The 26,572-nt window shown below is 44.0% G+C and overlaps 2 protein-coding genes across 4 annotated transcripts in view; both read right to left on the bottom strand.

Annotated features, from left to right (window-relative positions):
• Positions 1-4,518: 4,518 nt before the first annotated feature.
• On the bottom strand, positions 4,519-8,564 carry Rplp2 (ribosomal protein LP2). Its single transcript, XM_077676572.1, has 4 exons — positions 8,410-8,564; positions 7,593-7,764; positions 5,902-6,006; positions 4,519-4,628 (listed from the first exon to the last, which is right to left on the bottom strand). The coding sequence occupies exons 2-4, from the start codon at positions 7,762-7,764 to the stop codon at positions 4,555-4,557; spliced, it is 351 nt and encodes a 116-aa protein (XP_077532698.1). The 5' UTR covers positions 8,410-8,564; the 3' UTR covers positions 4,519-4,554.
• Positions 8,565-11,897: 3,333 nt separating this feature from the next.
• The window catches only part of LOC144145077 (ATP-binding cassette sub-family C member 9-like), a 46,652-nt gene continuing 31,977 nt past the window's right edge, over positions 11,898-26,572 (bottom strand). For all 3 annotated transcript variants that reach the window (XM_077676568.1, XM_077676570.1, XM_077676569.1), the window contains exons 20-32: positions 26,109-26,269; positions 25,338-25,407; positions 23,766-23,923; positions 22,261-22,353; positions 21,774-21,876; positions 20,771-20,884; positions 19,812-19,935; positions 18,885-19,003; positions 17,528-17,715; positions 15,664-15,764; positions 15,513-15,562; positions 15,131-15,277; positions 11,898-13,244 (exon numbers count right to left, since the gene is read on the bottom strand). In XM_077676568.1, coding sequence (XP_077532694.1) covers positions 13,104-13,244; positions 15,131-15,277; positions 15,513-15,562; positions 15,664-15,764; positions 17,528-17,715; positions 18,885-19,003; positions 19,812-19,935; positions 20,771-20,884; positions 21,774-21,876; positions 22,261-22,353; positions 23,766-23,923; positions 25,338-25,407; positions 26,109-26,269 — 1,569 coding nt within the window. In that variant the 3' untranslated portion in view covers positions 11,898-13,103. The remainder of the gene's footprint in view (positions 13,245-15,130; positions 15,278-15,512; positions 15,563-15,663; positions 15,765-17,527; positions 17,716-18,884; positions 19,004-19,811; positions 19,936-20,770; positions 20,885-21,773; positions 21,877-22,260; positions 22,354-23,765; positions 23,924-25,337; positions 25,408-26,108; positions 26,270-26,572) is intronic.

The raw sequence follows: 26,572 nt of genomic DNA, 5'->3' as shown, positions 1-26,572 counted from the left end.
CTCCTGATGCAGCTTTTCTATATTTACACAACTTAGCAATAAAACCTACTTGTTTTTTTTTATAAAATTTCCTGGGGCGGTATTCTCGAGTTTTGTCCCTTTTGCGTCCCTTTCAAAAGTGTCCCTTTTGGCGAGCCCTGATTGGCTTAAAGCAAACAACCGGAAGTTACGCAACGCAAGCGCGACAAACCTACTGCCAACCTTTTTCCATGCTGCCAACACCCACTGTTTAACCGGAAGTACGTCACGAAGAAAGGGACGCAAAAGGGACGTTTTCAAAAGGGACAGTTACGAGAATACCGCCCCTGGTTTGTCATTAGTCGCACCGTCAACATATCGACATGCAGACAATTGTTGTAATGGTTAATTGGACTGACGTGCACTGAACCCTTTCAGCACCTTTCAAAAGGTGCAATGTCCACGCTAACAGGCATGGGCAAGGACTTCAGGGGAGTCTCGAGTACCCCCCCAGTTTAAAAACTACAGGAGCTCAACTCTGATATTTGCACGATTAGACAAATCATGGCTCTAAAACAACAGCAGGACTGGGTGGCTGGAGTGGTCCAAAGCACAAGGCTCAAAACGACTGAATAATTTTGCTAGAATATTACAACCCATCTAACCATATATTACACAATTCCCAATTCGCCTTTTCCCATAACTTGTTATTGACTATGACTAAATTTTTGCTGTTTTGCAAGGCCGGGTAAATGATTTCCTTCCAGTAATTTTATCCAGCCACTATGTCGGTGTTGATTGTATCACACATGAAGGCGTACAGCACAGTTCAAGTGCCACACAAACGGCACGACAGCTCCTCCCAAACCAAACAACAAATAACTTCAATTATTACAATACGTAGGACGATTGAAGGGGGCAAAGCTGTGGAATTTGGTGTTTGGCTCGATATTTTATTCCAAAAGCCCGCGTGGGCCTTAATAGATTCTAGAACCACTCTAGTTTCTAGAAACAAAAGATCAATTAGCAGCCCCTCTCCTTCTCTTTTGCGAACACCTTCAATCCGAAGGCTCTGGGCATGGGTATGGGCACAAAGTTTCTTAGTAAGTATGTTTCTTAGTAAGTATACTGTAAGAAACTCTATTAAAGTTTCTTACAGGGTACGCAAGTCTGTAGTTGAGCCGCTCCAAGATTGAAATAACTTTTACGGCGGGCTATCATGCTGCATCAACCCCACGAGTCACCATTCTATACGAATTATGTCAAAACGCGGCATACTGACCTTTGGCACTTCTCTTTTTGGCAGTTGTATACAATCCAGGCGGTGTGTGTAGCCGCACCGTAGTGTTTGACCCACTCAGATGCGCTGTCTGCGCTGCCAATGTCACTACGCAAGACAACCTCAGTGGAAGAGGTTGTAGCCTTCGTTGTTCCAGACTCATCACGCACGCAGCACCACCCGAAGCCAAGCGCTTCTTCGGGTTCAGCGTACATTTTCCCTTGTAGTTCAGGAGCGCGTACTCCCTTACTTCGTCAAGAAAAAAGGGAATCCTTGCACTGTAAAAGAACCCTTTGAAAAGAGAAAAATGCGCGTCCGAAGGAAAATCTTGCTGCGGCAAGGAAGAGCGGTGAACTCGGTAACTCATAAAGCAGAGCTTTTTCGGTTTTCATTTTTCCCGTTTTATGTAGTGTTCAACGGATGGCGCAACCCGCATAAACGACGCCCACAGGTACTTGCAAAATGGAAGGTTTTATTAAATGAAAAGCTTGTATTAATTTCCATTTAAGGTTTGCAAATAAACCTGACTTTCAAACTTTCCTGACTGCGTAGCTTTTTTGTTTGTTGGTGACGTCACCGGAACTTTTTGGCTACCGCCCGCAGCGAGACGGAATCACGCGGCACATACTTGGCAGTAATGAAATTACAGCAAATTATTTTTTGCTGTAATGAATTTTGAGTGTTGGTAATTTAGTAATGTAATAGATTACTTCAGGCCAGTAATTTCATAAGAATTGCTCATTACTTTCCCAATACCTTTGATTACTGTTTAGCCTGTGCCCTTTACTTATGGAATAAAAAGTTGACCAAGTAGAGATCCAATGCAGTCTCTGGGCATTGGAACTCCACGAACAGAGAGGAAACAACGCTTCAATGAGAGCTCTGCCTGCTTTTCTGCGCTGCTTCGTTCCCTGCCATCAAAAGCGGCGTCGCAAAAAGGTACGTTGACGAGTCTTATTACATTATGAACATTGAATTGTTTGGCGCTGCTACAATCGGAAGCACTTCGCTGTTGGTGCACAGCGTAGACGTCCAACCATAATTTACGGGACGCATTAATGAAATCATCGAACCCAACTAATACTTATACAATTATCATTGCACAGTCGAAGATATGATAGTATTCTAATTGCTGCCTGCGCAGTTCACAAATTACTTATTCTGGCTTTTTTCATCTGAGTGTACGGCATGTTTGACGTATCTCCCAACAATATTACAATCAACAAAAAATCTCTGCGCAGCCATTCACTTCACTCTTGGATGATATTGTTCCAGATTCTCTAAACCGCTCGAGGACCCAAACATCATGGTTGACACCGCAACCCATCCCCGCTTCAAGTTGGTGTGGCTCGATGACAACCGCCTTGAGCGAAAAAACTGGCAGCTGACCTGGAGCCACTTTAACGAACTCTTTCCCAGTGAGGAATGCACCGGAAGCAACATGGCAGGGTTCACAGACGCCAACGATGACTTCAAAATCAGGAGGACCGTGCCCATTCAGTCGTCAAGCGTTGAGGGAGCAGCGGCATCGCTAATCGTTCTCGAAGGGTACCCGAAAATGAAAAAGTTCACAATGTTCAACACAACCCTGCCCTCATCCGCGCCAGCGGAGCGATTTTTAGCATGCCAAAAGACACTTGTACAAACTGGGACCCCTTTCTGATGCCCACTTTGAATTGCAGCTCCTTCTGAGATGTGATATCTGACATATCAATGTATAGTGCTGTAAATTGTACTGTTGGTGTATAAACAAAAATTTCTGAGTAAAGTGTACAAGTTGGCAGTGTACGAGTAAATTTTTATATTAATTTTCAAGCACATTACTATGTAAAAGTAATAATACTTGAGGCTACCTGCAATTTTTAATGTAATTAAATTACATTTCAGAAAATTCTAAGTAATGTAATTTAATTACTTCCAAAGTAATTTGCCACGTCTGCATGGGCGTGTCCACAGCCAGCAACACCGCTGCTACTGATGTCATCACTTGTACCTCCTCCTTAGAATTAACAGTGGTTCCCGGCTTACTCGCAGCTGCCAGCAAATATAGTGTCAAAATGTGTGCAGCAGACCTTTTGTCAGCCAAAGGCAGACCCAGCTCTCCAGCCATTATCATGTGCATGCGATTACATAGATGGTGCTGTTTCAAAATTTGGCGGAAACTTTGTTGAGCTTTTGAAAAAGTGGACTCGCCAGCACTACAACAGCAGTGTGGAACACTGTCCTTAGCACACCACAGAGTTGTAGAAAGGCAACATCAACTTAGGAACTTCCGTCAAATGCAGGGCAGAGCACGGAGCAAGAATTATTGAAGAGGCGCAACAGGGCTTGCTCCGGCGGCGCGGTAAAGCCATGGCGCCGGGCACAGCACCGACGTGCCCTCTGTGCGCCAAAGGGAAAAGGTGCGCTAGTTCAAGGTCAGCCACTGCATAGCCGACTGCCGTCATGGGCAGACGACGCCGACGAATCCCTTGCGCGACTGAACTTTCATTGGAGTCGGTTCGCGGTGGAAAAAATCTTTGCGCCTCAAACACTGTTGTAAGACAAAGGGGCTTTGATTGTTCTACAGCGTGAAACCTACAAAAAAAATGTGGTTGAGTATGATTAGTTCCAGTGAATGATGGTTCTTATCCTCTGTCATTGTTCACATTCAGACTGTCTTAACTTCGCCACCCTGCCTGTGCAACATGAAAAGCGCGTGCAAATCTGAGAATCCGCCTGCGAGCGAACCACTCGTGGCGGGAAGGCGGCGTCCGCAGATGTCTGCTCCGGGCTCCTTCTAGAGCTTCGCTACAAGCGCGGTTCGGCTTGTCACTAGGGCAGTATTTATTAACAGCTGCTGCTAAAATGCCCACCACTTCTATTTATTTTACAGAAAGAAATCTGGCTATTTTCGCAATATATTCGATCATATTAAGATTTTTCTGCGTTGGGTCCGTAGAAGAACATGTAAACTATGGCAACGCGCTTGACGCGCCATCTGTTGTTCTGCTCTGCAAGCTGCATTTCCTCCTCGCCAGACAGTGACATTAACTCGCTGCCCGCCCGCGCTGTCCCAGCCCAGCAGATTCCCCTCTTCAAACACTTCTTTCTTCATGAGGCAGAGGACGTCTGTCTGGCCGATCGTCACCATTTTCCCCAGGCACCTCTAGCAAAGGTGTGCTTACCTAAGACAATTCAATTGTAAGCCTGTTTCCGAGCCTCTGCTCATTCTACTTTTTATCCATCTAGCAAGCGTTGGAATGCAACGTCCATGAGGTCAAAAGCCGGAGATGTTAATGTGATCATTTACAATGATTGGCTTTAATGTTGCAATGTTAATCGAACAGGCCGAAACCCATGTCGTCGTCCTCCTCAGACTCTTCCTTCTTCTCCTCCTTCTTGGGTGCTTCTGCAGAACGAGAGGCAAAAGAACGGTTCAAGGGTCACTCACAGCCCATCCTCCACAAGCAGCAGGACAAGCCACTGCCACCCTTTTGCATTCCACATGCCACAGAGGCAAGAATGGATCTGCTGTGAAAGCACAGCTGCACTTCACAGTTTTAGTTTAGGCCCTTTACAAGTTTCCTCTGCTAAGGACAGGAGTACAACTTTTTACTACAGCTGCACTAGAGGGTTGCCCGTTTAGGATAGGTGACGAAGTACTACTCAGCATCTAGGCTGCTTCGATGCTAGTGGCAGTAGCGATGAAAATGCGATGTCAAGCGGCAGTGCTTGCTAGTAATGCGAACACTTCAACCTAACGTCAAAAAATATCCTTACACTTGCTAGATTAATGAACACTGAAAAAGAAAATTTTCACACAGCACAGCCCCCAAATGCAGTGCTACAACTACCTCCTAAGAAACATCAGTTGGCAGTGATACAAAACTTAAAACAGCTCTATTTCAAAGACAAGCTAACTCACTAGTGGTATGCAAACATTCAAAACATTTGTATAGAGAATGACATATTGCATATTCAAACTTATATCAAAATTCTCAACAGCTTGCGGTAATTTCTGAATGGCGTTGTACAGCCTTTCCTTTGCACAACATCCAAAACATACTTTCATGTTGGCCAATTTACCGTTTTAGATAACAGATAACAAACTGATTCATTTGTATTTCTTTACTGGACTGGTAGAGAAGCAGACAATTCTGTTAATAGACATGTATGCATCTGATCTGGCGCAATGAAACTTCAAAGATAACGAAACCAACGTTATTTTCGAAAGCAACAAGTAAAATCAATTTGAGAACATTTTTACAATAATAAAATTATGGGACTCAAATTTTTTTTATACATTGCTGCAACTGGATTCCGCTGTCTCTACAACTTGGTGTTTAAAAAGCACCAATCGCAATGCCCTAAAATCCCCTCAACACGTTGCAAACACATTTCTCAGCCTCAATTTCCCTTCTTGCACCACCTAATTACAGAGACAGGCATAAGGCACTCTTTCATCACCACCTAACCGATTATGAGTGTAACCTAAAGATAACCAGAGCCAAACTCTATAGGCGATTGGTTCGAAGGCATTTGAAATGGAAAGGTAGCAAAAGTATTAACTACCATGGTATTAACGAGCCACGTACTGCTACCGCAGCCAATGCAGCATTCCTTTTGAGTTAAAATAAGGCAATCGGTTGGAGGCCTCAGGGAGAAAGAGAGTGTGCCCTCACCCTTTGGAGCTGCTGCAGCACCACCACCACCGGCAGCAGCAGCAGCTGGCGCAGCAGCGGCGGCCGCACCACCACCAGAGGGCATCGTAGCCAGCTTCTCCTTGCCTGCAAAAACACAAGGGAGGACACCATCTCAGTCACGGCTGGTGTGCACTGCACGAGTGGCAGGGCAAAACGGGGGAACGTACACCCTTCAGTGCGAATCACACAGTGTAGAGCAGCAGCATGAAGGTAAAGGCATGAAATGTTCAGTAACCAACCATGAACGTGCTTATAATGAGTTCAATCCCCAGGTCACATATTAGCACGATGTGCAATACCACCAAGGAGGAAAAACATGGATACCGACTGGAAATGGTTTAGTAAACAAGCTGAGTATGTCACATCAGGGTTCCTGAACGATTCTTCAATATACCGAAAAGAAATTGTGTGGTCATTAGGCTACCTGGTCAACAGCTTTTGTCTTAAGTTCTTATCTACCTACAGCCAGAAATTATATTTGTAACACCTTGCCTTAGCAGGGTGGCGAGTTGGTGTACTTGCATCTTGGGGATCAGCGCTAGTCCTGTCCACTTCTTTCTTATTGTGTCCCTGTTCACGCTGTTCCCCAATATGCGAGACACCTTGCCTTTACTTAAGATTAGAATCCTCACCATCATTCCTCGTGTTTATGCATTATTGCCACTTATACACCTTACAGTGTAGCAGAGCACTGTTATTTGACAGCTTTTCCATGCATATTTAGGGTGGAGCGGGCAATCTTGCACCTTCTGTGCACTGCTGCAAGCTTTGTCAAAAGTGTCACATTTAGTGTTTTGGAAAAAACTGACGCTAAAACTCGAACTAAATAAAATATCTTTGCTATGCTTCTGTCTCCATTTATATACATAGCTTGCATGGGACATCACCGCAGCCCTTCCGGGAGTACTGCTACGAAATATTTTGGTCGAGTTGGTTTGTACTGAATCAGAAGCGCCTGTCTTGTTTCATCCCAGTCTTCTTTAAGCTATGTCTCCCATGGAGTACTGCTGTCAGCACTGCTCGAGATGACTGCGGCAGATACATTCACAGCCTTCAACCATGCAAGCTATGGATAGCTTTTAGCTGCTTCTTCCAAGTAGCTTCATGCATCCACTCGCCCACTTCTGTTCACGTGTCCTGCACCTTTAAAATTTAGCGTCGCGTGCAGCCTGCTCTGCGGCTCTTCTATTCATCTCAGTTCATCCTTTCGCAAACTCATAAAATGAGTGCAACTACTAACAGGGCACACCACAGGGAGGATAGGTCTCTTGTCATTGCTGAGGATGTACCATTGTACAGTTATGAATAGACATCTTAAGATCGAAGATTATAAACCGCTATTCAACTGCTGTTTGCCATGAGCACACACAAATGCGTGTCCTTCAGTGCATTGATGAAGATGGAATTACAGTACTGTGCACTGAAGGCAAGCAGGTCTATCTTTCACAAAGCTTTACTTGAGATGGCGAGTTTTGACAAAGATAAGATCCAAGCAATCCCACAATATGTCATCCTAGCAGTGGCATCCATCGCGATGGTTTGCCCATTTAAATGACGCGACAGCAAGGCAGTCACAACTTGCTCATGAAGGAGGCTACATGCCCTACAAAGATGCACGCAATCTGCCAACGAAGCGACCGAAGTTTACTATGCCGGGTTTGAAAACTTACCCTTCGCGATGACTTCGTCGACGGACTTTCCCTTCAGCTCACTGATCACTTTGCTGAGTCGTTCTTTGTCGGACTCGATACCGACACTGCCGAGGATCTTCTCGATGTCGGCGGCGGATGGATCTTTGTTTCCGCCCATGGCGGCCAAAAGGTAAGCGGCAACGTAACGCATCTGAAAAACAATACGCGTTTACTAGCACGACCCCAATGCGTATAACATAACAAAGCGGCTCGCGCAGAAACGCCACACGATTCCTATTAACGTACTGAGCACATGTTAGTGAAAGATACCACGTGTTAGCGAGACTGCGTGACATTGATCTACACGTGTTCCGGGGCCAACTGATTGGCCGGCATAAACCATTGGCTGTAAAGTAAACTAAACAACCAGTGGTCATTGTACCCACGATCGAGGAGGGCACAACTTTAGCATAAGGTGACGTACCGCGAAACCAAGTGTTTTTTGTCGCTCGCAGATGGCAAGACAGCGTCACGTTCCCGCGCAGTCAGCGCCGTAACAGTCAACTAGTCGTGCTCTTCACAAATTGATTGCCAACATTAATACAGCATAAAAACGCTTTCGTCTCTAAGCAATGCTCTTACTTCTCTACAATGCACGCGTAGACGACACAACTTTAGCTAACTCACGCACGTGTAGGCCGGTTTAGGCTTAAAGCCCAAAGAACTAAATTCTCGCCTTTAAACATTTAAAGCCCCATATAAAAAACCATTTTGTTCAGGCAAGTCCACCTTAGGATGCAGCACTTTTGTGGTGATAAATATACAGCTGTATTCACAATGAACGCTGGAAACTCACTTTTAAGTCTCGAGGACACGAAACGTCTTCAACACCGCAACACAAAAACGTGGAAAAGGGATGATGAGATTGGTGGAATGCTACGCTTTGCCTCACCACCAGGGGTCCCAGCAATCACCAAAAGAACAAGTTCTTGAAACTAAACAAAAACAACCATGTTTGCGTAAAAAATGTTTTTTAAATTTAATAAATAAATTTCCTTTATAAGGGACAAGTTCTTAAATAACATTAGTTTTTTTGTGGCGCTAGCAACCAGTTTTTTGGATAGCTTGAGAACTTTAAATATAACCATTTATTTTACAGACTTGAGAAATAAATCTGAGTACTTTTTTGTTTGCAAGGACTAAGTTTGCAGAAAATGAGTGGAGTTTAACAAAACTGTTGATGGCGGCAATTTCGAACTTGCAACAGTTACCAACCCACTCTGCAGTTCTCCTAAGTGCTCCAACCAGGTCAAAGTCATTACCTATCCCCAATTGTCTGCCAAATTATTTAGCCACCATTTTTTTTGTCGATGAAAAAACTGCTAATCTGATTCTAATAATTGATGCAAGCGCCCATGCTAAAAAAAAAAAAAAGAAAAAAAAAAACGTTACCCCAGATTCTGCACTGCCCTTGCCAAAGTCATAACTACTCCGTGGTCACAACCCTTACCAAGTGGCTGGACCTGAACCTTATCACTCAGCTTTGTTCACTTCTACAGGCCCCTCCTCATTATTTCATTCATTTTTTTCACCACAGTCGCTCCTGGAAGCTTTCATTTGCCACTCCTGTAGTGTAACGAGCAGTAAAACAACGTCCTACTGGCCACTTTAACTTACCCAGCATCTTAATCGAAGAAACCTACTCTCACCACATCAGTTTGGACTCGGACCTCTACAATGCTTTGCATCTGCACTTTCTCAAGAGGCACTCGTTCTCAGCAAGAACAATAGACATCAAAGTACCCCGTCAAGGCCAACAGATCGACATTCATCAATTTTTTTTTACATGGTTTACTATGCCCTTTGTGTTGAGAAACTCCCCCTTTGATATACATGGCAACCTTTTTAAAGACACCGCCAGATGCAAGTATTCTCATTTTTGTCGCTCAGCGTGCACATTGGTATACATTCGGGTACTCCATAGGGCTCTGCCCTCTGGCCAGTCTTCAACATCTTCATGCAACCTTGAGGCTATGTTTTCATTGTACACCAACGATGTCATCCTAAACAAACCAATTCGAATTCAGTTGCTTTCAAAGATACTTGAAAAAAATTGTGTCCGGGTTAGGCTGTACTTGCTTCCCAACACCGTATTTACACAATTCTAACCTGCACCTTGTTTTATTGAAAATAGGTCTTCAAAAATACCTGCGCGTTACAGTCAGAGTCAAAACTCAAAAACCTGAAAAACTAAACCGCCAACTCTAAACTGCAACGAAGCGGCTCAATCAATGATGGAGGCTTCGTTTAAATGCAAATCTCGGAGGAAACGGGAGGGAACCGGGCAGCGTCCCGCGCATGTGGCGTCCTGGAGTCGTGTGGTCGCAATTGGCGAAAACAGAAGGACCACATTTCTAAGGGCAATGTTTCATGGAAGGGTTTTAGCTTCCCACAGTGTGTGCCGATTTCTGTTCAGTAAAATGTTTTGCATAATTTTGAGGCGTCTGCGAACGGCATTATTTCGTGTGCACGGTAGAATCGGCGCCAAGTTGTTTTTGTGGTTTCCGGGCGCTGGATTCTACCGCGCGTTACAGTCGGGGGCGCGTAGAATCGTGCAAATACGGTAAACCTCTCAAAATCCACAAAAATAGTCTGTACAGCACACTGCCTATCCTGGTCTGATTATCCTTTCTTGAGGATCCTTCACCAGCCACACGCAGGTAACAAAGGACAAGCTTCTAGGAGTCATCCTTTACAACAGAATCTTCCTCAGCAAGCACAGAGATGCACTAATGTCCCACGCTCATCGAATGCTCGCATTTTCCCAGAGCATCCACTTCAGTGAATATCCCGGAGAACATCCTGCACTATTCGCACTGGTGCTGCGAACAAGCAGCTGTGATGGGCTTAAACCGGTATAAGCAGTCACTAATTTAAAAGGACTGCTGGCATACAAAATGAACTACTTGTAACTTAAATTCGAACTCATTTCAGTTGAAATTTTTGAAGCACCTTTTTTCTACCCAAGACAATTAGCTGACAGCTATGGTACACAAATCAATGCAAAATTATCAATTATTTGGCCATAATGTGCCTAGCAGCCTAGACTCCATACTAAAGCCACAGCAACTGAGCATGTTGCACCTTCTCCAAGTGGTTTTGATAACGTGATGAATCGCAAGTTAAAGAATTCAGCTGAAGTTCTTAATTCTATCCAGTCATCCGAGGCAAGAGTGTAACACACAGCCTCACCGCTTCAAATGTGATGCATGCTTGTGTGCTGCTAGCACTGAGCTGGGTAAAATTTATCGTAGAGCAAACGAATCTAAACAGACCTGCAAATGCATTCAACTGCGGCTGTATCCCCAGTTTCCCACTGGAGCAAGAGAGCGGTGCTCCACAGTGGAGGAAGTTGATCTGGGATGGCCAATGAAGTTCCAGTAGCCCACGCTGGACAAAAAAACTTACCGTAGGTCGATCAATGCAATTTGTTGATTCTTAATAGGTTTAGTCAGTGATAGACCTGGTTCCAGCTCCTATTGAACCGTGTCTTCTAGCTTGAAGTGAGCCACCTGCTCAAGCTCCCCCCCCCCCTTTTCTTCTGCTCTTCCATAGACGCCATGGGTCATGATTGTGCAAGCAGGTAATTATAATTTCACCCATCTGACCACAGACGGCACAGTGACGGCAGCACTGTTTCCCATCTTTGAAATGTAGAACGTATAAATAGGCCTAATTAATGTTAAATTCCCTGTTGGCTTAATTTAAGCTAGCTGCCTAAATGCAGCTTAATCACCACGCGTCTAGACGATGACATACATGGTTTTTGCACATTGTCACTGTGGGAAGGGGGGGGGGGGGGGAAAGGGGGTGTTTTTTTCTAATGTGTATTCTTTTAAGTATATACTTTTTGTCATTTCATCACAATATGGTCATGCTATAGGTGAAAGGTCCAATGCATTGAAAGTTGTTAAAATTTCCTCACCACTCCACCATAAATTTTATACAGTAGACCCCCAAAGGGACCGTAACGATTTCTTCGTATTGCATCAGAAATTCGTCTTAAGCGGAGGTTTTTTTGCATTGTGGATGCTACGAAAGAGTAAAAATGTTGTTCATCTTAACCACAGTGTCCATCTTAACTGAGTTCGTCTTAATGGGAGTCCACTGTATTTTACATTTAAGCAGCAACATTTTTTTCCATGCTATAAAGTAAAATCACTATTTTGTGACTGCTGACACCTTTTAATGGCTGTCATTTTGCCAAGTCAGTAAAAAAATTCAATCATGACAATATCTCAAAAACCAAGTTGCAAGAAATAAAACAACAATTCTTATACTTCGAAAAAAAAAAACATTTTTATTAAATCACATGTAAAGCGTACCTGTGGGTGCGACCTGTGCAAAATAGAGTATTTCCATGTATAAAATAAATATCCTCTTCTTTTAAGAACAAACTCTCACAGTGTAAATAAAATCGACAGATGGTAAAAGTGAAACGAGCGATAAAAATAAATAACATGAAAGCTGCTCAGCAGAAGGAACAGGAAACAGCACCAAGCAGCAGCACAACCTCAGGCATAGGAGAGACGGTGGAACATGGGTAAAACAGAAACAAAAAACAGCTGCGCAGTATGTATTTACAATAAACCCGCATCTATATGGCCTAGCCAAATCTCCTCTCGCCAATACAAACTGGCAACCTACAACATATAGCTGCTGTGTGGAATAAAACAGTTACCGTCCTTGGCACATGGCACTAACCCTGCTAAAGGTCCCACATTTCCTTGCACGGTGCATGCGTAACAAGTTGAGGTGGAAACCATAAAAGGCGACCCGCTATCCTAAAAACACGCAATTCTCTAAAATACATTTTGAAGCCAGAGAAACTAACGCTAACCATCCAGCATCGTCGCTTCAGTTCCCAAAGAGCTGACCTGAACAAAGACGTTTCACCGGGCTTCTAAGCTCCAGTTAGGACATGATTACGGCTAAAATAGCCAGCTGGTTTCTTCGGTAGCATTTCGGCCGGCGTACCCACAAATTTGTATATGATGTGAATACCCGCAAATGTATGATGTGAGCTAATCAACACAGCCGCTGCTGGAACCGATGCGCATGCCTCTTTCGCACCCGCAAATGTGACGAAAAAAAAGAACACACAATAAACACAGCGAATGCTGCGCGCATGCAAGCCTAAAATGCCCGTGTATCAGTGCGAAGAGTCAGGCGGAGTGGAATCGGCAGCGACGGGATGACAGAAAGAAAGCGAGAGGGAGGGATGAAGGGGGGAGGAGGACACAAACGAAGAGAGAAAAAAAAGAAAAAAAAGGAGAGCTTGTGTACATTAGGTGAAGTAGTCACATAAACTGGCAACCACCTGCCGCCGCTGTTTTAGCGGAGAGGGCATTCCTGGTCTGGCAACCACGGTAGACCAGCGAGAAAATGGCGGGAAAATTTGCGGGTACGCCAACCGAAATGCCACTGTTTCTTCTAGGCAGGCTCGCAGGCACTTCAGGCTAAAGTTGCTGTTCCTTGAGACAGCAAGAGCTACTGTTCAGCCTCTTTCAGTAGAGACATGAATATGCTCCCTCTTCTCTGCTTCAACTCGGCCGGTGAGCCAGACTCAATGATCTGGCCAGCTTCGAGAACGATGATTCTGTCAAAGTTCAGCAGGCCAGTCACCCGATGCTGAAAGTGAGGAAAAAAAAAACAAGACACGTGATCAAAAATTTCTCGTAAGTAGCCCCAATTTAAAGAGGAAAAAAAAAACCACAAAATGGATAGACACAAGGCACGTTTAAGCATTATTTCGAATGGTCAGTGTAGTTAGGCTACAATGGCCCTACACTTTTAGCCACTGCAGCCTAGCGCCAACAACTGATCTTGAGATTCTTAGGGACACTGAAGACTCAATGGCTCTTTGTTTTAGCGCAAAGATCATACCTTTCAAAGCTTTTTTCAGCTTTTGGTCTAAGGTAAACGATGCTTTGTTCAGAAATAAATAATTACGACTGTCGTTTTTCTACCTTGTCTCCCTTCCACTTTTCTGTGATGAAAAAGAGCACATCCCATAGCTGATGAGGGACCGTCTATCATGTCGTTCAAGCAAGGGAGGTGCTGACGGTGCAGAAAACACCCACACTGTTCCCCACTATGACGGTTGTTACGCCGACGGCTAAACAAGTCGTGTAGCTGACTGTGCCAGTAATCTAGGACTTTTGCCACTGGTTATCATTTTTAATACACATCTCAACAGTAGAAAAGGTACCTCTACCTCTCACACATTCTCACCTCTCATACCTCTCACATTCACCAGCACAATCCTTTTGGTGGTACCTTGCATTACAAGGCAAGCAGTTTGACTGAAATCAAAACTGATACAAATCTCACTGCCAGTTGTAGTGACAACCCGTTTAATAACGCTGAAAAGCTGAAGATTGTTTCCTTTAAAAAGACACGTCCTCCAGCGAAGTACCAACCCACATTTAATATTTACACGTCCCTGTCTTACAGTTTGCTTCAATGCTCAAACAACCTCATTTCACCATTCATGATTTTTCATACTACAAATCATAGTGCAGTAAAATGTGTGCGTGGGACAGTGATACCAGTCAAACAATTTCACCGCTTCCAGTGTTAACACGCAACCGCTTTGCTGCAAGTGGTACTGTAATTTACCGACAGGCACCAAATTATTTCTACTCTTTAAAGCCCCTTTACGGTGCCGGTAAATACAACTTGTCGCCAACAAGCAAAGTTCTAACACAAATGATGCAATAGATAAGGCCAGTTTCAATAAAAAGGAACCATCTTAACTTTATTCTCCTTCTCCCTTCACAGTAACTGCCCACTGCTCACATTCTCAAGCTTTCGCGGCAAGCAACCAGAGGCCCAAAATATCTGATGTACCGTAGTTTCGCGTGTATAACCCGTCCCTGCATATAATCTGCACCTCCCCTCTCAGCCCGCCAGAAAAAAAAAGTTGTGTACTGCCCGCACATTTGATACAGGAAAGGCTGCACCAAAGCTACTGCTGAAGCAACACATCACATACTACCTATGTTGACAGAAAAAGCACATATTTAGCAAGTAGAATACAGTGACTGCAAGGTGAAAGTCACAATTCATTGATAAAATTCAGTTGTTAGAGTGAGCTCGTCCTTGTCTTTTCTTCCTTGTCCTCGTATGTTTTGTGCAATTGCTGCCATGGAAGGCTCAGTCAGTGTTACTGCGTAGGAGCTTCACGGCACAACACGCATTGCCGTGAAGCTGCAATTAAGGAAAAACCCCGCGTATTATCCTCACCCTTACTTTGTCACTGAAATTTTCGCATTTTTGGTGTGGGTTATATGCGCGAAAATACGGTACTGAAAACTTGCAACACTTTTGGCTGGGGCATACAAGTGGAGTTTTCGCTGCACTTTCCACACCACCGGGCCCTTCAGCAGCCAAGAATGAGAGGAACAATGTTGACACTTCGCACCCTGGGGATGCGCAGCAGCGCCAGTGCTTCCCAGCCAAAGATACCGCGGTCACGGTTCGGACACAGCACATACGGAGACCGAGCGACTTACGGCAATGGCCAGCACAGTGGAGCCGGCCCACTCGTTGAGCACAATCTCCTGTATCAGGGTGTCCAGGCTGGCGTCCAGCGAGGATGTGGCCTCGTCCAGCACGAGCACCTTGGAGGGCTGCAGCAGCGCTCGGGCAAAGCAGAACAGCTGCTCGCCAGGCAGCAGAAGGAGGAGACGGGTGAGAGCAAGTGGCGCTGTTTCACTGCCGTCAAAACACTTTTCACACTTTTCCCTGCTGTTTCACTGCTGTCGCATGCCCATTCTCTTTTTTCCTAATTATATACCCTTTGTGTTAAAAGTGGTGTCAGTGTTGTTATAATGAGGCAATCTTTTGAAAGGAGCCAACTTGCATTTTGTCTGCATGGTCCCTTTAGGTCCTCACCTGTTTCTGGCCAAGGCTGAAGTTTGATCCCTCTTCATGCACCTCACCATCTGGCAATAAGAAAAAAAAAAAAATGTCAGCAAATGCTATGCTACAGGGCACGAGCTTAGTGGGGCTCTTGACAGACAAGAAGCTTGCGATGGGAGCTTACCAAGCCCACCATAGAGAATGACGATCTCCTTAAGGTGTGCCTTTTCGAGCACGCTCCACAGTTGCTCATCTGAATGCATCCTTTTGGGGTCCAAGTTTTGCCTGCGACAGAAGAGAAATGTAGCCTGGAAGAGCCCTGCTTGCAGAATACATTGTTGGGCATCTCCAATTCTGTGTCTGCTGCAGTTAAGCCAACCACAAAGCCATTTCTCATGGACCATAGGCATAGCCAAATGATTGTTTAAATTTGTAATTTTGTTCGCAGCATTTGTGGCTTATCCTGCAATGGCTGAAGGTAAAAAACAAAGTCAAACGCAGAACTCACCACTATTTTAATGACAGCTAGAAGTGTTTATCCACTTACTAGCTTTGGGTTCTTAAAGGGACCCTGCAACACTTTCGATAAAGGCTTTCACTCTTTGTTTCGTGTCTGGAAGCACTGAGAAAGCTACAGTTATCACCAGCAAGAAGCAGTCCTGCGTGATTTGCTCGTCGCACCAGATACGATTTCTGCTTTGTTTTCGGGGCTTTATTTTTGAAGTTGCTATAGAAAAGCATTCATTGCTCCAACTGAAGGAAAACGGGCCAACAGCTGCTACATGGCCTTAGTGACGGGAAAGAAAGAAAAATCCTTTGAGCGAGTTTCCAAGTTACCTGGTGGGCATAGAGCAGTAATTTTTGGCTGAGGCACTTTGCGACCCCATATTCTAAATACTGGACATGTTGGGTGACTACAATCTGCAAGCATTCAAGATTTTAAAAAAAGTTTAAAGAAGCGTTGCAGGGTCCCTTTAACTTTGCTTCTACACTCTCAGAGCAGAAGACAAGCATTGTGGTAAAAGTGGTGGACCTCTGTTTTGGATCAGAGCAAATTCTGCTTTTCAGGCCCCCTTTCAAATGCCCTCCTTGTTTCAGTGTAATATCCACATTTTATAACACTTTGATGGCTCTGCTTGTTTAATAATTTTACTTTTTTTTTGACAGCTGCTGTATGAACCCAATGGTAATGGCAATCCTTTTAGGTGATAAAAAACAGCCTCTCGGTAAATAGAAAGAGCATAGTTAAAAGCAAACGTGACGAATGACAATTCATTAAGGTGTAATCTGTGTGAATTCTCAATGTAAGTTTCATTCCATACGTCACACACAAAGAGTGCTCACACAAAGGAGAGGCTGCTTACGATTATTGAGCGGTGCTTCCTGTAGACAGAGGCAGGAAGGTGGGGAAGAGAGAAGAACAGCCAGAGAGAGGAGGAAGAGAAAGACACAAGGAAGCATGTGAGAAAGGGACACAACAAGGCACTCCCTGAACACGTTTCTTTTGTAGCTGCTCAGAATGGGTCACGGCTATAGACTTTTCTTTACAACAAATTGTTGACGGCTAACAGACGTTCACAAAGGCAAACTGAAAGATAGTGCGTGATGGCAGTAAATCTTCACAATATTTGTTTTGACGTGGGTGTATACAACAGCAATGCACTCCAGACTGCATTCTTAACAGTTGTTAACACCCTAGCGATGCCATTCACTCCATCAATAACTCTTACTTTTGAAGACATCACAGGATGTTTACAGAAACATCCTGAGGTTAGCCAACAATTCTGATGAGAACGATGACCATGCATAAATGAAACTCTCGCCTGTGGAAGCCGCTCTGCCTATGCTGGTCAGTCTATCTCTTTCTTTGCAGGCAAATCGGTTTCATAAATCTTTCCCGGTTATATCGTGTGCATTGTTGCCACTACCTAGCACCGCAACTATACGAAACCAACCCCATAGCTTTGCTCTTCTTTCATAAATAGACAACTCAGTGGCAAGTCACCACTTAAGGTGATGATGATGCCGCCTCTGCGACGTCCTCCCACCTGATCGTGCCCGAGAAAAGAACGGGCTCCTGGGGGATGATGGCGAGACGAGAGCGCAGTTCCTCGTAGGGCACCTGGGAGATGTCGATGCCGTCGACAAAGATTGTCCCCTCGGAAATGGGCACCATCTTGAACAGGCCCATCACCAGGGACGACTTGCCACTGCCCGTCCTGCCGCAGATGCCAACCTTGAAAGAGATAGTTCAGCCTTACAGAGCGTGCACTGTCTTAAATGAGAGAAACAACCACTCAAAAGTGAAGCTTATTGTTTCACGTGTGGTGGTTGATGGGAACCCACTTTACTTTGCCCAGAAGCCAAACTGAATACTTGCAGAAGCAAACTAAATTTGTGTGACAAAGATGTGGGCTACAATGTGACCCACTAAGGCTGGCGAACAATGAGATTCAAAATACCTGTTTGTTTTTATGATGGCTGTGAAAAAACAAAAACTTGTTTAAGATCTCCAGGTAATCTAAATTAATCTCCAGCCATCAACTATAGCATGCTTCACAGTGTGGGCGTAGCTTCAGCGTGTAAAAACCTCAAAATTTGAAATTTGAAATACAGGAACGTAAGCTAAAATTTTCACACAATCTTAGATACATTGAAAGCTATGCCAAGCAGGGGGCCTGATACATGCGTGCATTTTGAATGTTGAAGCCACTGGAACTGTATTTAACTCCAGCCTTATAAGCCACTGAAAGCACACACCTACAACCACTGTTCTTCAATACATGGTGTTGCAAAACTTCCTTTCGGGTCCAAATCAAAAAGCATCTCCTGATTTTCCCTGTGATTAGAGATGTGTATATTGTGCTGCCATCTATAATCAGGAGTTTGAACTAGAACACAGCACAGTGCAATGTTTGGCATGTCAATAAAATTGGTTGAAGTTTTTCTAATAATTAAAATAGCTCCCTTTTATTGCTAAGAAAAATCTATTATGTATGAAAATCCCACGAAACTAGAATTTTAGGCAGCATACACCGCTCATCACAGGGGGCACATCAGGGGTTGCTTTTTGGGTGCAGCTTCACAACTCCACATATTGAAGAACTCTTCAAAAAATTAAAAACAGCGCAATGGACGAGGACGGAGGAACACAGTAGACTGGACAAGTGCTCATCCGGTCAGCGCTCGTCCAGGCTACTGCATTTCTCTGTCCTCGTCTATTGCGCTCTTTTTAATTTTTTGAAGCCATGAACCAGCTCGCCCAACAAAGCATTCTCTTGAAGAACTCTGGCTGAAACAAATGAAAAACACTGAACAGACTAGAAAATTAGAAAAGTGCGACAACAGGAAATGTTCTTGGCAAAGCACTGAAAGGAGGAGATGGATGTGCAACCGAAGGCTTACTTTTTCCCCAGGTGCAAAAGTGACCGATATGTTCCTCAGAATCGGGTCCAGGCCAGCCTCGTAGGCCATGGTGACCTTTTCAAACCGCACTTCACCTTTGCTAGGCCAGTCGAGTGGCACTGCAGAGAAGAACACGCAGTTTTCACAGTTATACCACATGCTTCCCATCCTTGACTCAGCTCTGGAGTCGAAAAAAAAGGATATCACCTGCTAGTACCCCTACAGAGTCGTGCACCCAACCCTCCTCTCCACTATAGTCATCATGTTTGCCACTAACCACAAAGACACACAAGTTCTGCATTAATAAAAGTGTTTCAGGAGAACACATTTCACAATGTTCATAAGTTAGGACATTAATAAATGTACAACAAAAACAAGTACAGTAGAGCCCACTTATAACGAACACATCGGGAAACTGATATCAGTTTGCTATATCCACTTTTCATTATATCTGGACACAAAATCTATGTGTAAAAATGAAAAAGGTAAATGAAGATTTGTTCTTATAGCAGCTATTTCATTAAAAACTGGGTTCGCTATAAATGGGCTATACTGTACTACGTCCCGGACTACACTGGGGATATAAACTTTGTCACACCACAATGCCTGAGCTTTGGACAGTGCTACCTTGTGTAACCATAGCGCTTGAAAAGACAAAAAAATAATAATAATAAATAAAAAAAAGAATCCCTACACACAACAAGGAGTACAGCTTAATCAGTTCAAACCATTGTTGGGCATGCTGGTTTGTTCTTATCTTGTATGAAGGGCTTAAGAGGATATGCACGAGCACAGTTCTACCACAGCAGATTGAAAAATTCTCGAGATGCACTTGTGTCTTTTGTGTAATCTTGGTTATAGCAGAGATGCCGAACTCTTCACACTTCACATGCACACCGCAGTGGAGTTGGAGGCGAAAGAGCTCACCTTCAGCTGGCGAAGGCACGCGCTCTATGGGCAGCTGGCAGTACTTGCTGACCCGCTCCACAGAGCTCATGTACATCTCCACATTGGAGACTTGCCTCACCAGCCAATTCAGGTAGATTGGTACCTGCAGAGCATGCCATCATCACCACCGTCAGCTGTTGGGTGCCTACTGCAAGACAAAGGTTTCCCTGATGACTGCCATTCCACCTCAGTTAAGCCAATTATTCGTCCCTGAATTTTTCCATCTCACCACACACCCCCTAATAATACCTATCATGTTCGTCGGTAGCCAACTGTGCCGTGCACCTGCTGTCCCCCCTACGTATCACATGTCCTGCCCAAAACCACTATTTTTTCTTACTTCAGGTTAGAATATTCTAGCTTGCTCTTTAATCTACAATGTGTGTGCCTTACACGTTAAGCATGACATCAAACTGCCAAGATTCTGCGTTGACCTTTTTGTTTCAAGGTGCGTTGCCAGGTGCAAAGCTTTGGCTTCATGAGTTAGCATTGGAAGTATCCCCTGATTGTATACTTTTTCTTGCTAAGACAAAGAGAGGTAAGTAACCCTTCATTTAATATGCGTCCCAACCCTATGCTAATTCTTCACCTGGTATATTCCTTCTTGTGGCTCAGTTTTCCTCTCAGTAATTATCCCACGATAAGATATTGTACAATGTGCCAAAGGTACATTTATTACAAACATTTACTACAAACAAGCCTTCTGAAAAAAAAAAAAAAATGTACAATGAACTTAAAACTGCTGACAGTTTTACAAACAAAGCAAATTAAAAAGGACTTAAATATGCTTTCCATGCTTTTATGCAAGTAATTAGTAACTTGAACAGAACATTTTACTGCTACTAAACATTTTACACCTACTAAGCATTACAGCCTGACACCACAAAGGAAAGGAAACAGGTAAGCAAAGGTAAAAACAAATACTCAAGCAAACGTACAAGCAGTGTGTATGTCATTGCAATGCCGACGAAAGATGTGCTGGTTGCCCCCATAATGGCTGCAGTGAGAGATGACACAGTTGCCAAGAACAGGATCACGCCGCCCAGGAAGTCCTAAAAATAAATTACCGAAAATGCATAATTGGGGGAAAAAAAAGGAAAAAAAAACAAGCCCACATACTGCATTTACAGGAGTCAAGATACTCTACTCATTAATAAAAGCAAGCCATAGCCTATTTTATACAGTTGTACCTCACTATAACGAACACTGATATAGCGAGTTATCGGCTATAGCAAACAAAATACGAACTTTGGTTGGTCAAGCTTTATTTCAATGACGCTTATTCTTTTATAACAAAACTGAAACTGTGGGAGACGCGTGCTATATCGGATATAATGAAGAAATATTTGACCAGGAGGCTAAGAAGCTACTTGTAGATACCCCCTGTAGTCAGAAACAGCAGAAGTATAAAGGCCATTTTGTTTGTGGAATCCGCAGAAAACTTCATCCTGCTAGGTGCTGTGAGTATCTACCAGACGAAGATCACATCCTTCATCAAATAAATAAGGATGCAGGCCTGTTTAGTAAAGTGAACTTTGGTTTGTTGTGTTTCCACGTACTCATGTTCCGGTTTATTGAGCTTGAAATGCAACAGGGAGAAAGGTAAGGGTTACTTAGCGTATAGTGGGTTCGAAGCCTTAAAAAATGCATTTTTGTATCAAGTATTTTTGTGCAAGCCAGATTGTCGATTTGTTATAGCCGATTTTTACTTCTACTGCTAAAACAAATATAGGTTATAATGAACTGATTTGCTGTCCCGATACTCTTCTGTTATAATGAGTTTCGACTGTACTGTCATAATGGGTTGGTCCCAAAACTTGCAATCGTTCTCCAACACAACATTCAATGTGGCCAACAAGGACCGTTCCTACAGACATGGCTTGTAAAAGACAATATACTTATTTTCCCAGGTCGTGTTCAAGGCACAAAGTCTGGCCTCACCAGCGAAATCCCGAGCCAGCAGTTGGCACAGTTGACCATGATGAAGGCCAGGTTGTTGTCATTGATGTGGTCGTTCATCTTCTCTACAAACCTGCTCTCTTCCCTGGAATAAGACAAACACACTGATGTCGAGAAAATTCGAAATGATGCAAACAAGGTTTTACCTCGTAATGAATAAAAGAAATGCCACAGATGGTGACACAGGTAGTGTGGTATGTGGAAGCCCAAGACTTTTTCAAAAATGCTCACAAGCATACAAATAGTACACTCATGACTGCTTCACAACACCCAAGTAGTTTCATTTCGTCGATAGTATTGGCAAAAATTCCTTCCTACAACGTTCACCGCTCAAGCTTACAGACACCTGGTTTCCTTTCCACAGTCTTTTTAGAATGTAGAAACATGGTTTTACATTGCATCTTGAGGGAGCAAAAAACAAGCCGTCTGCACACTGTAACATTCTGACTACCAGTAACCTAGGACTTACGTGAATGCCCTTATTGTGCTCAGGCCTGCCAAGGTCTCCGAGAAATGGGAGAACACCGGGCTTTTCGTGATGCTGTCAAGGCGTTGCAGCTCTCTGGTGTGTGAAAGAAGCAACAGGAAAAGAATATGGCTTCAGGCCAAACCCTGTTCCCAATTAACTAAACAGTAAAGGTTGTACCAAACAGCTATAAATACTTCAAACACATTTCTTGTCTGAATCACTCAGTCATTCACACTCAATTAAATTTCACACACTGATAGTATTTTACAATCTGTTTATTATAATACTAAGATTGTGATAGAATTTACCTGGTCATTCAGCAACGGAATAACAACCAGTTTTCACCTGTAGGCTCTATTTCCCATAATATAGCTTTCACCTATGAGGTACATCATTCACTGCTCTATCATTCACACTCGCCCAATGTAATTCCACTCTATTTTGACACATGGCATGCATGCAATAAACGGGCAACTGTCAGTGCAATGGCGCAATGCAAAAAGGTTTCCAGTGGCTAGGTCTGTTCTAAGTCTGGCGACTCTGTGCAGGGAATGTCTACAAAGCAAAGAAAAAGCTGAAGTCGTACTTTACTTTCTTGCCCGTTCAGTGAGGTACGTACTATAATAAGATGTAATTACTGGCACAAAACCACATTAGACTCCAAATGATACCTGCTTTCAGCACACACTCAATGCGTGCACGCTAGATACCACATTACCAACGTACAACCCATTCAAACATGTTGCACAAGTATTCAAGTTCCTTGTATGGGTGCCCAGAAGGCGCTGTAAACTTATGTGTCCATTCCCCCGAATTCCTTCCTCCTCCTCCCTTCATTATTGCAAATCTGTGCAACACACTAGTCTTGTGCTACTACAGGTGCCAAGAGCGCCTCTGATGATGGTCCACCAGGTGCCCGTCCACCACTGGTGCTGGCACCCAAGCTCCAGTGATCTTGCATTCATGCCGGCCACATGACAGTGGGATTTCGTAAACCCCCCAGTGTCACACTCAACAAAATGCGCCGTGTGGTTTTCTTTGCAGGCCGTACCCAGTTTATGTCCATTCACCACTTAACACGAGTGCAAGCTTGCTTGGAGCCATGAAAAGAATGGAAACACAGTTTTCCTGCCACCTTTTCAAGGCAGTATGAGAGCTGGTGCTCTTAGGGGATGAGGCTTGGATACATCCGTTGCAGACCATCCCTGAGGCTAATAGCGAAACCACCAGTCTGCATCTCCTTTATTAGGCATTCGGTTATGGACACAACCATCCTACCCAGAAGGCTGCGTTGCACACGGTTTTTAACCCGGTTTTCGCACTACTATAACGTGGTCTTAGGATTTCTTTTTTCGCCCTCGTCCTTTTGTGCCAGTAATTGTGCCTTATTATGCCTCAAACCAGCTAGCCCAACTCTCCACCTCAACTTGTTCGGTGAGGCGTTTTCAGCCGCACCCTAAATGTCCACCGACCACTTCCCGACATTGCACTATGAGGCAGTTCACCTGGATGAGTGTCGGAAGAAGGACTGGATGTAGTAGTAGGCCGCGACCACGAAGACCACCACGAGCAGAAAGTAGGGGGTCACACAGACATCGACCAGTATGGCCGAGAGGCAGAGCATCAGGAACCGCAGCAGGACGGGCAGTGTCACCGGCAGTTTCTGCACTCGGGGGGAAGTAGAAGCTGAATGTGGAAGTGCACTAGTGCGATGCCCAGAAATGGCATATGCGAGCTATGGGAGGAAGTTCCACGTGGCCATCCATGCACAGACTGCACTTAGTTTAGTTTGCAAAAGGATGATAATGATGGTTGGATGTTTCATTAATTGTGGGTTTTAACGCGCCGACGCAGCGCAGGCGATGAGGCGCATTGTAGTGAAGGGCTCCGGATTAATTTTGACCACCTGGGGATCTTTACGTGTGCCGAAACCTCGAACACACGGCCGTTTTCGCTTTTTGCTTCCATCAGAAAAGCGAAAACACCCATGGTTGGATGTTTATGGAGCAAGGCCAACTAGGGCAAAGAGCGCCAAAACAGTGGTTATGTATGACAGATGAAGACGCAAACTCTAAACTCGCTCAACAAAAACAAAGGATAGTTAGATCATCTGAGTGATAAGACTCATAGAAACATTCCAGTAAAAGTAAACATAAAATTCAAACAAAAGTCTATGAAGATGACTGGTGTAAAGGGCCAGGTTGTCACGATGCATGATAAGAAATGAGACGTAAAAATTTGACATCAGTAAGGAACTCAAAAACACGCTTGATGGAAAACATGGGCTCGTCTCTAACAAGTATGACGGGTGTAGTGGGATATGCTGTCGGTATAGTTATGGGAAATATTTGCGTGATGTTGTGTCAAGCGCCTTGCATTGGATGAGTATGTGGCACTTCGCAAAAAGAAACTACAAGTATCGATTTCACCAAGACTGCCGATGAGGGCAGGTATATGGTCTCCCAAAGGATCATAAAATCCCGAAGTGTTACTTTGGGCAACTGGCTCAAAGCAAGCAAAATTCGATTTAACGGCGAATACTAAAACAAAAGCGCATGTCACTGGCCAGGGACTGAGAATGTGCTCAAAGAGGGTATTGGCAGATAAGAAGCTGAAGGAGCAAGACCTACAAGGGAAAAACGTCACTTCAGCGTTGCATTCTTAGAAGTTTTGGTTAGTGTTGCCATTATAAACATACTACTTCAGCTCAAAATCGCATTCCCAAAATGACAAGTTCAGTGAGCTACAGAAAAGCAACTCTTCTTTCCCACAATTCTAATTTAAAAAAATAAATGTTATACTTAGGCCTAAAATTTTGTATCCTGCTGCATGTGGGGTAGCTTGAACAGTCAGTATATTAGCACACTGCGAAGCTCACTGAAATATTTTGCTAGTACAGAAGTGCACAGTAGTAGCTTGCCCTACCTCAACAACAGCAAAAAAAAAGATAACTAAATATGGTACATAGTACATATAGTGATCACGAAATATGGCAATTGAAATAAACAAATAAACACAAAAAATAAACTAATTGCAAGAAACAGGATATATGCCAAACTTCACACAAAAGACTGTACCTTGTCAATCACCCCCATGTCACTTGAAAATCTGTTGATAATTCTTCCAATCGGGTTTGCATCAAAGAACCTGCATCAACATCAACATGAAAACACAAACTGCTCATGTGTCACCCAAATATGGAACACTTGAGTCTATGTACTGTATTCCCGTTTTGCTTAATCTGATTTGGCTGGCAGTTTTTTTTTGTTGTTCTCAGCCTTTCTGCTTTCTACTAAAGACATCCATAATAAACTTTCATATGTTCCTGGCTACCCATAGTGGAGACTATTCTGATGCTGTACTAGGGGCTGCTACAGTGGCAAGAACAGGACTCACTCATGCTAAGATAAACCGTTGATCGCAAAGGGCACCCTACTTAGGCAGTGGTGTGACATTCCATCCCACAAGCCCGGCACTTTTGGCGCAAAGTTAACATATTTAATTAAACATAGTCATAGGCCGTGCCCCGCATTTACACTGACCTAAAAGATAACAAATCACCCTTATTGATGAGAATAATGCACAGAATTGATCTTTAAAAAATTTTTTAGAAATAAGAAAATGCAAGAAATTGTTAGACGTTCTACGGCTCGAACCCAGGCCGTCAGTTGCAGAAACCCAAATTCTACCTTGAGGGCACAGAGGTCAAACAACTGGCTGTAGCACTTGCTCAAGAGAACCACGGGAGTGTTAAAAGAAAACCACTAGGTGGCATTAGGTTATACAGGAAGTGCCTGGCTGTACCCACAGGGCGACGGAACCTCACGGTGGCGGCAGCAGGGCCTCACCTCATGGGGCACTGGACCACGTTGTCGATCATGTCGTTGTGGAAGACCTTGACCGAGCGCAGAGACACCAGCTGGGCAGACATGTTGGTCACGAGGGAGAGGACGATGCAGAACAGCGAGAGGCCCAGGTAGCCCATCAGGTAGCTCCACGCCACGTCGGCCTGCATTTCAGGCCCACCCATTTAGTATAACAGAAGCCAATGCACAGCAGCCTCCTATCTACTCTCTTGCTAGACTTGCCCCCATAACAGCACACAGCCAGCGCTTGCCCATACATGCAGCAATTTGAAGCTACGCTCCTTGGTCATGCTATGCAAGACTCGTTCCGGATTCCCACTAATGCTGGCAGACCATGTTTATGATGCAAAAACAACTTTGTACTTCAAGCTCAACCTGTTGTAATTCTTACAATGTGCCCTACTGTTGTGCTTATATGCCATAACCCCCTCTCTTTCAGGGTTCCC

The sequence above is a fragment of the Haemaphysalis longicornis genome, unplaced genomic scaffold, assembly GCF_048455015.1.
Source record: "Haemaphysalis longicornis isolate Haplotype H1 unplaced genomic scaffold, Haemaphysalis longicornis Haplotype H1 scaffold_7, whole genome shotgun sequence".
Classification (NCBI taxonomy): domain Eukaryota; kingdom Metazoa; phylum Arthropoda; class Arachnida; order Ixodida; family Ixodidae; genus Haemaphysalis; species Haemaphysalis longicornis.
Note: the sequence above shows the minus strand (reverse complement) of the source record. Positions and strands in the feature narration are given on the sequence as shown.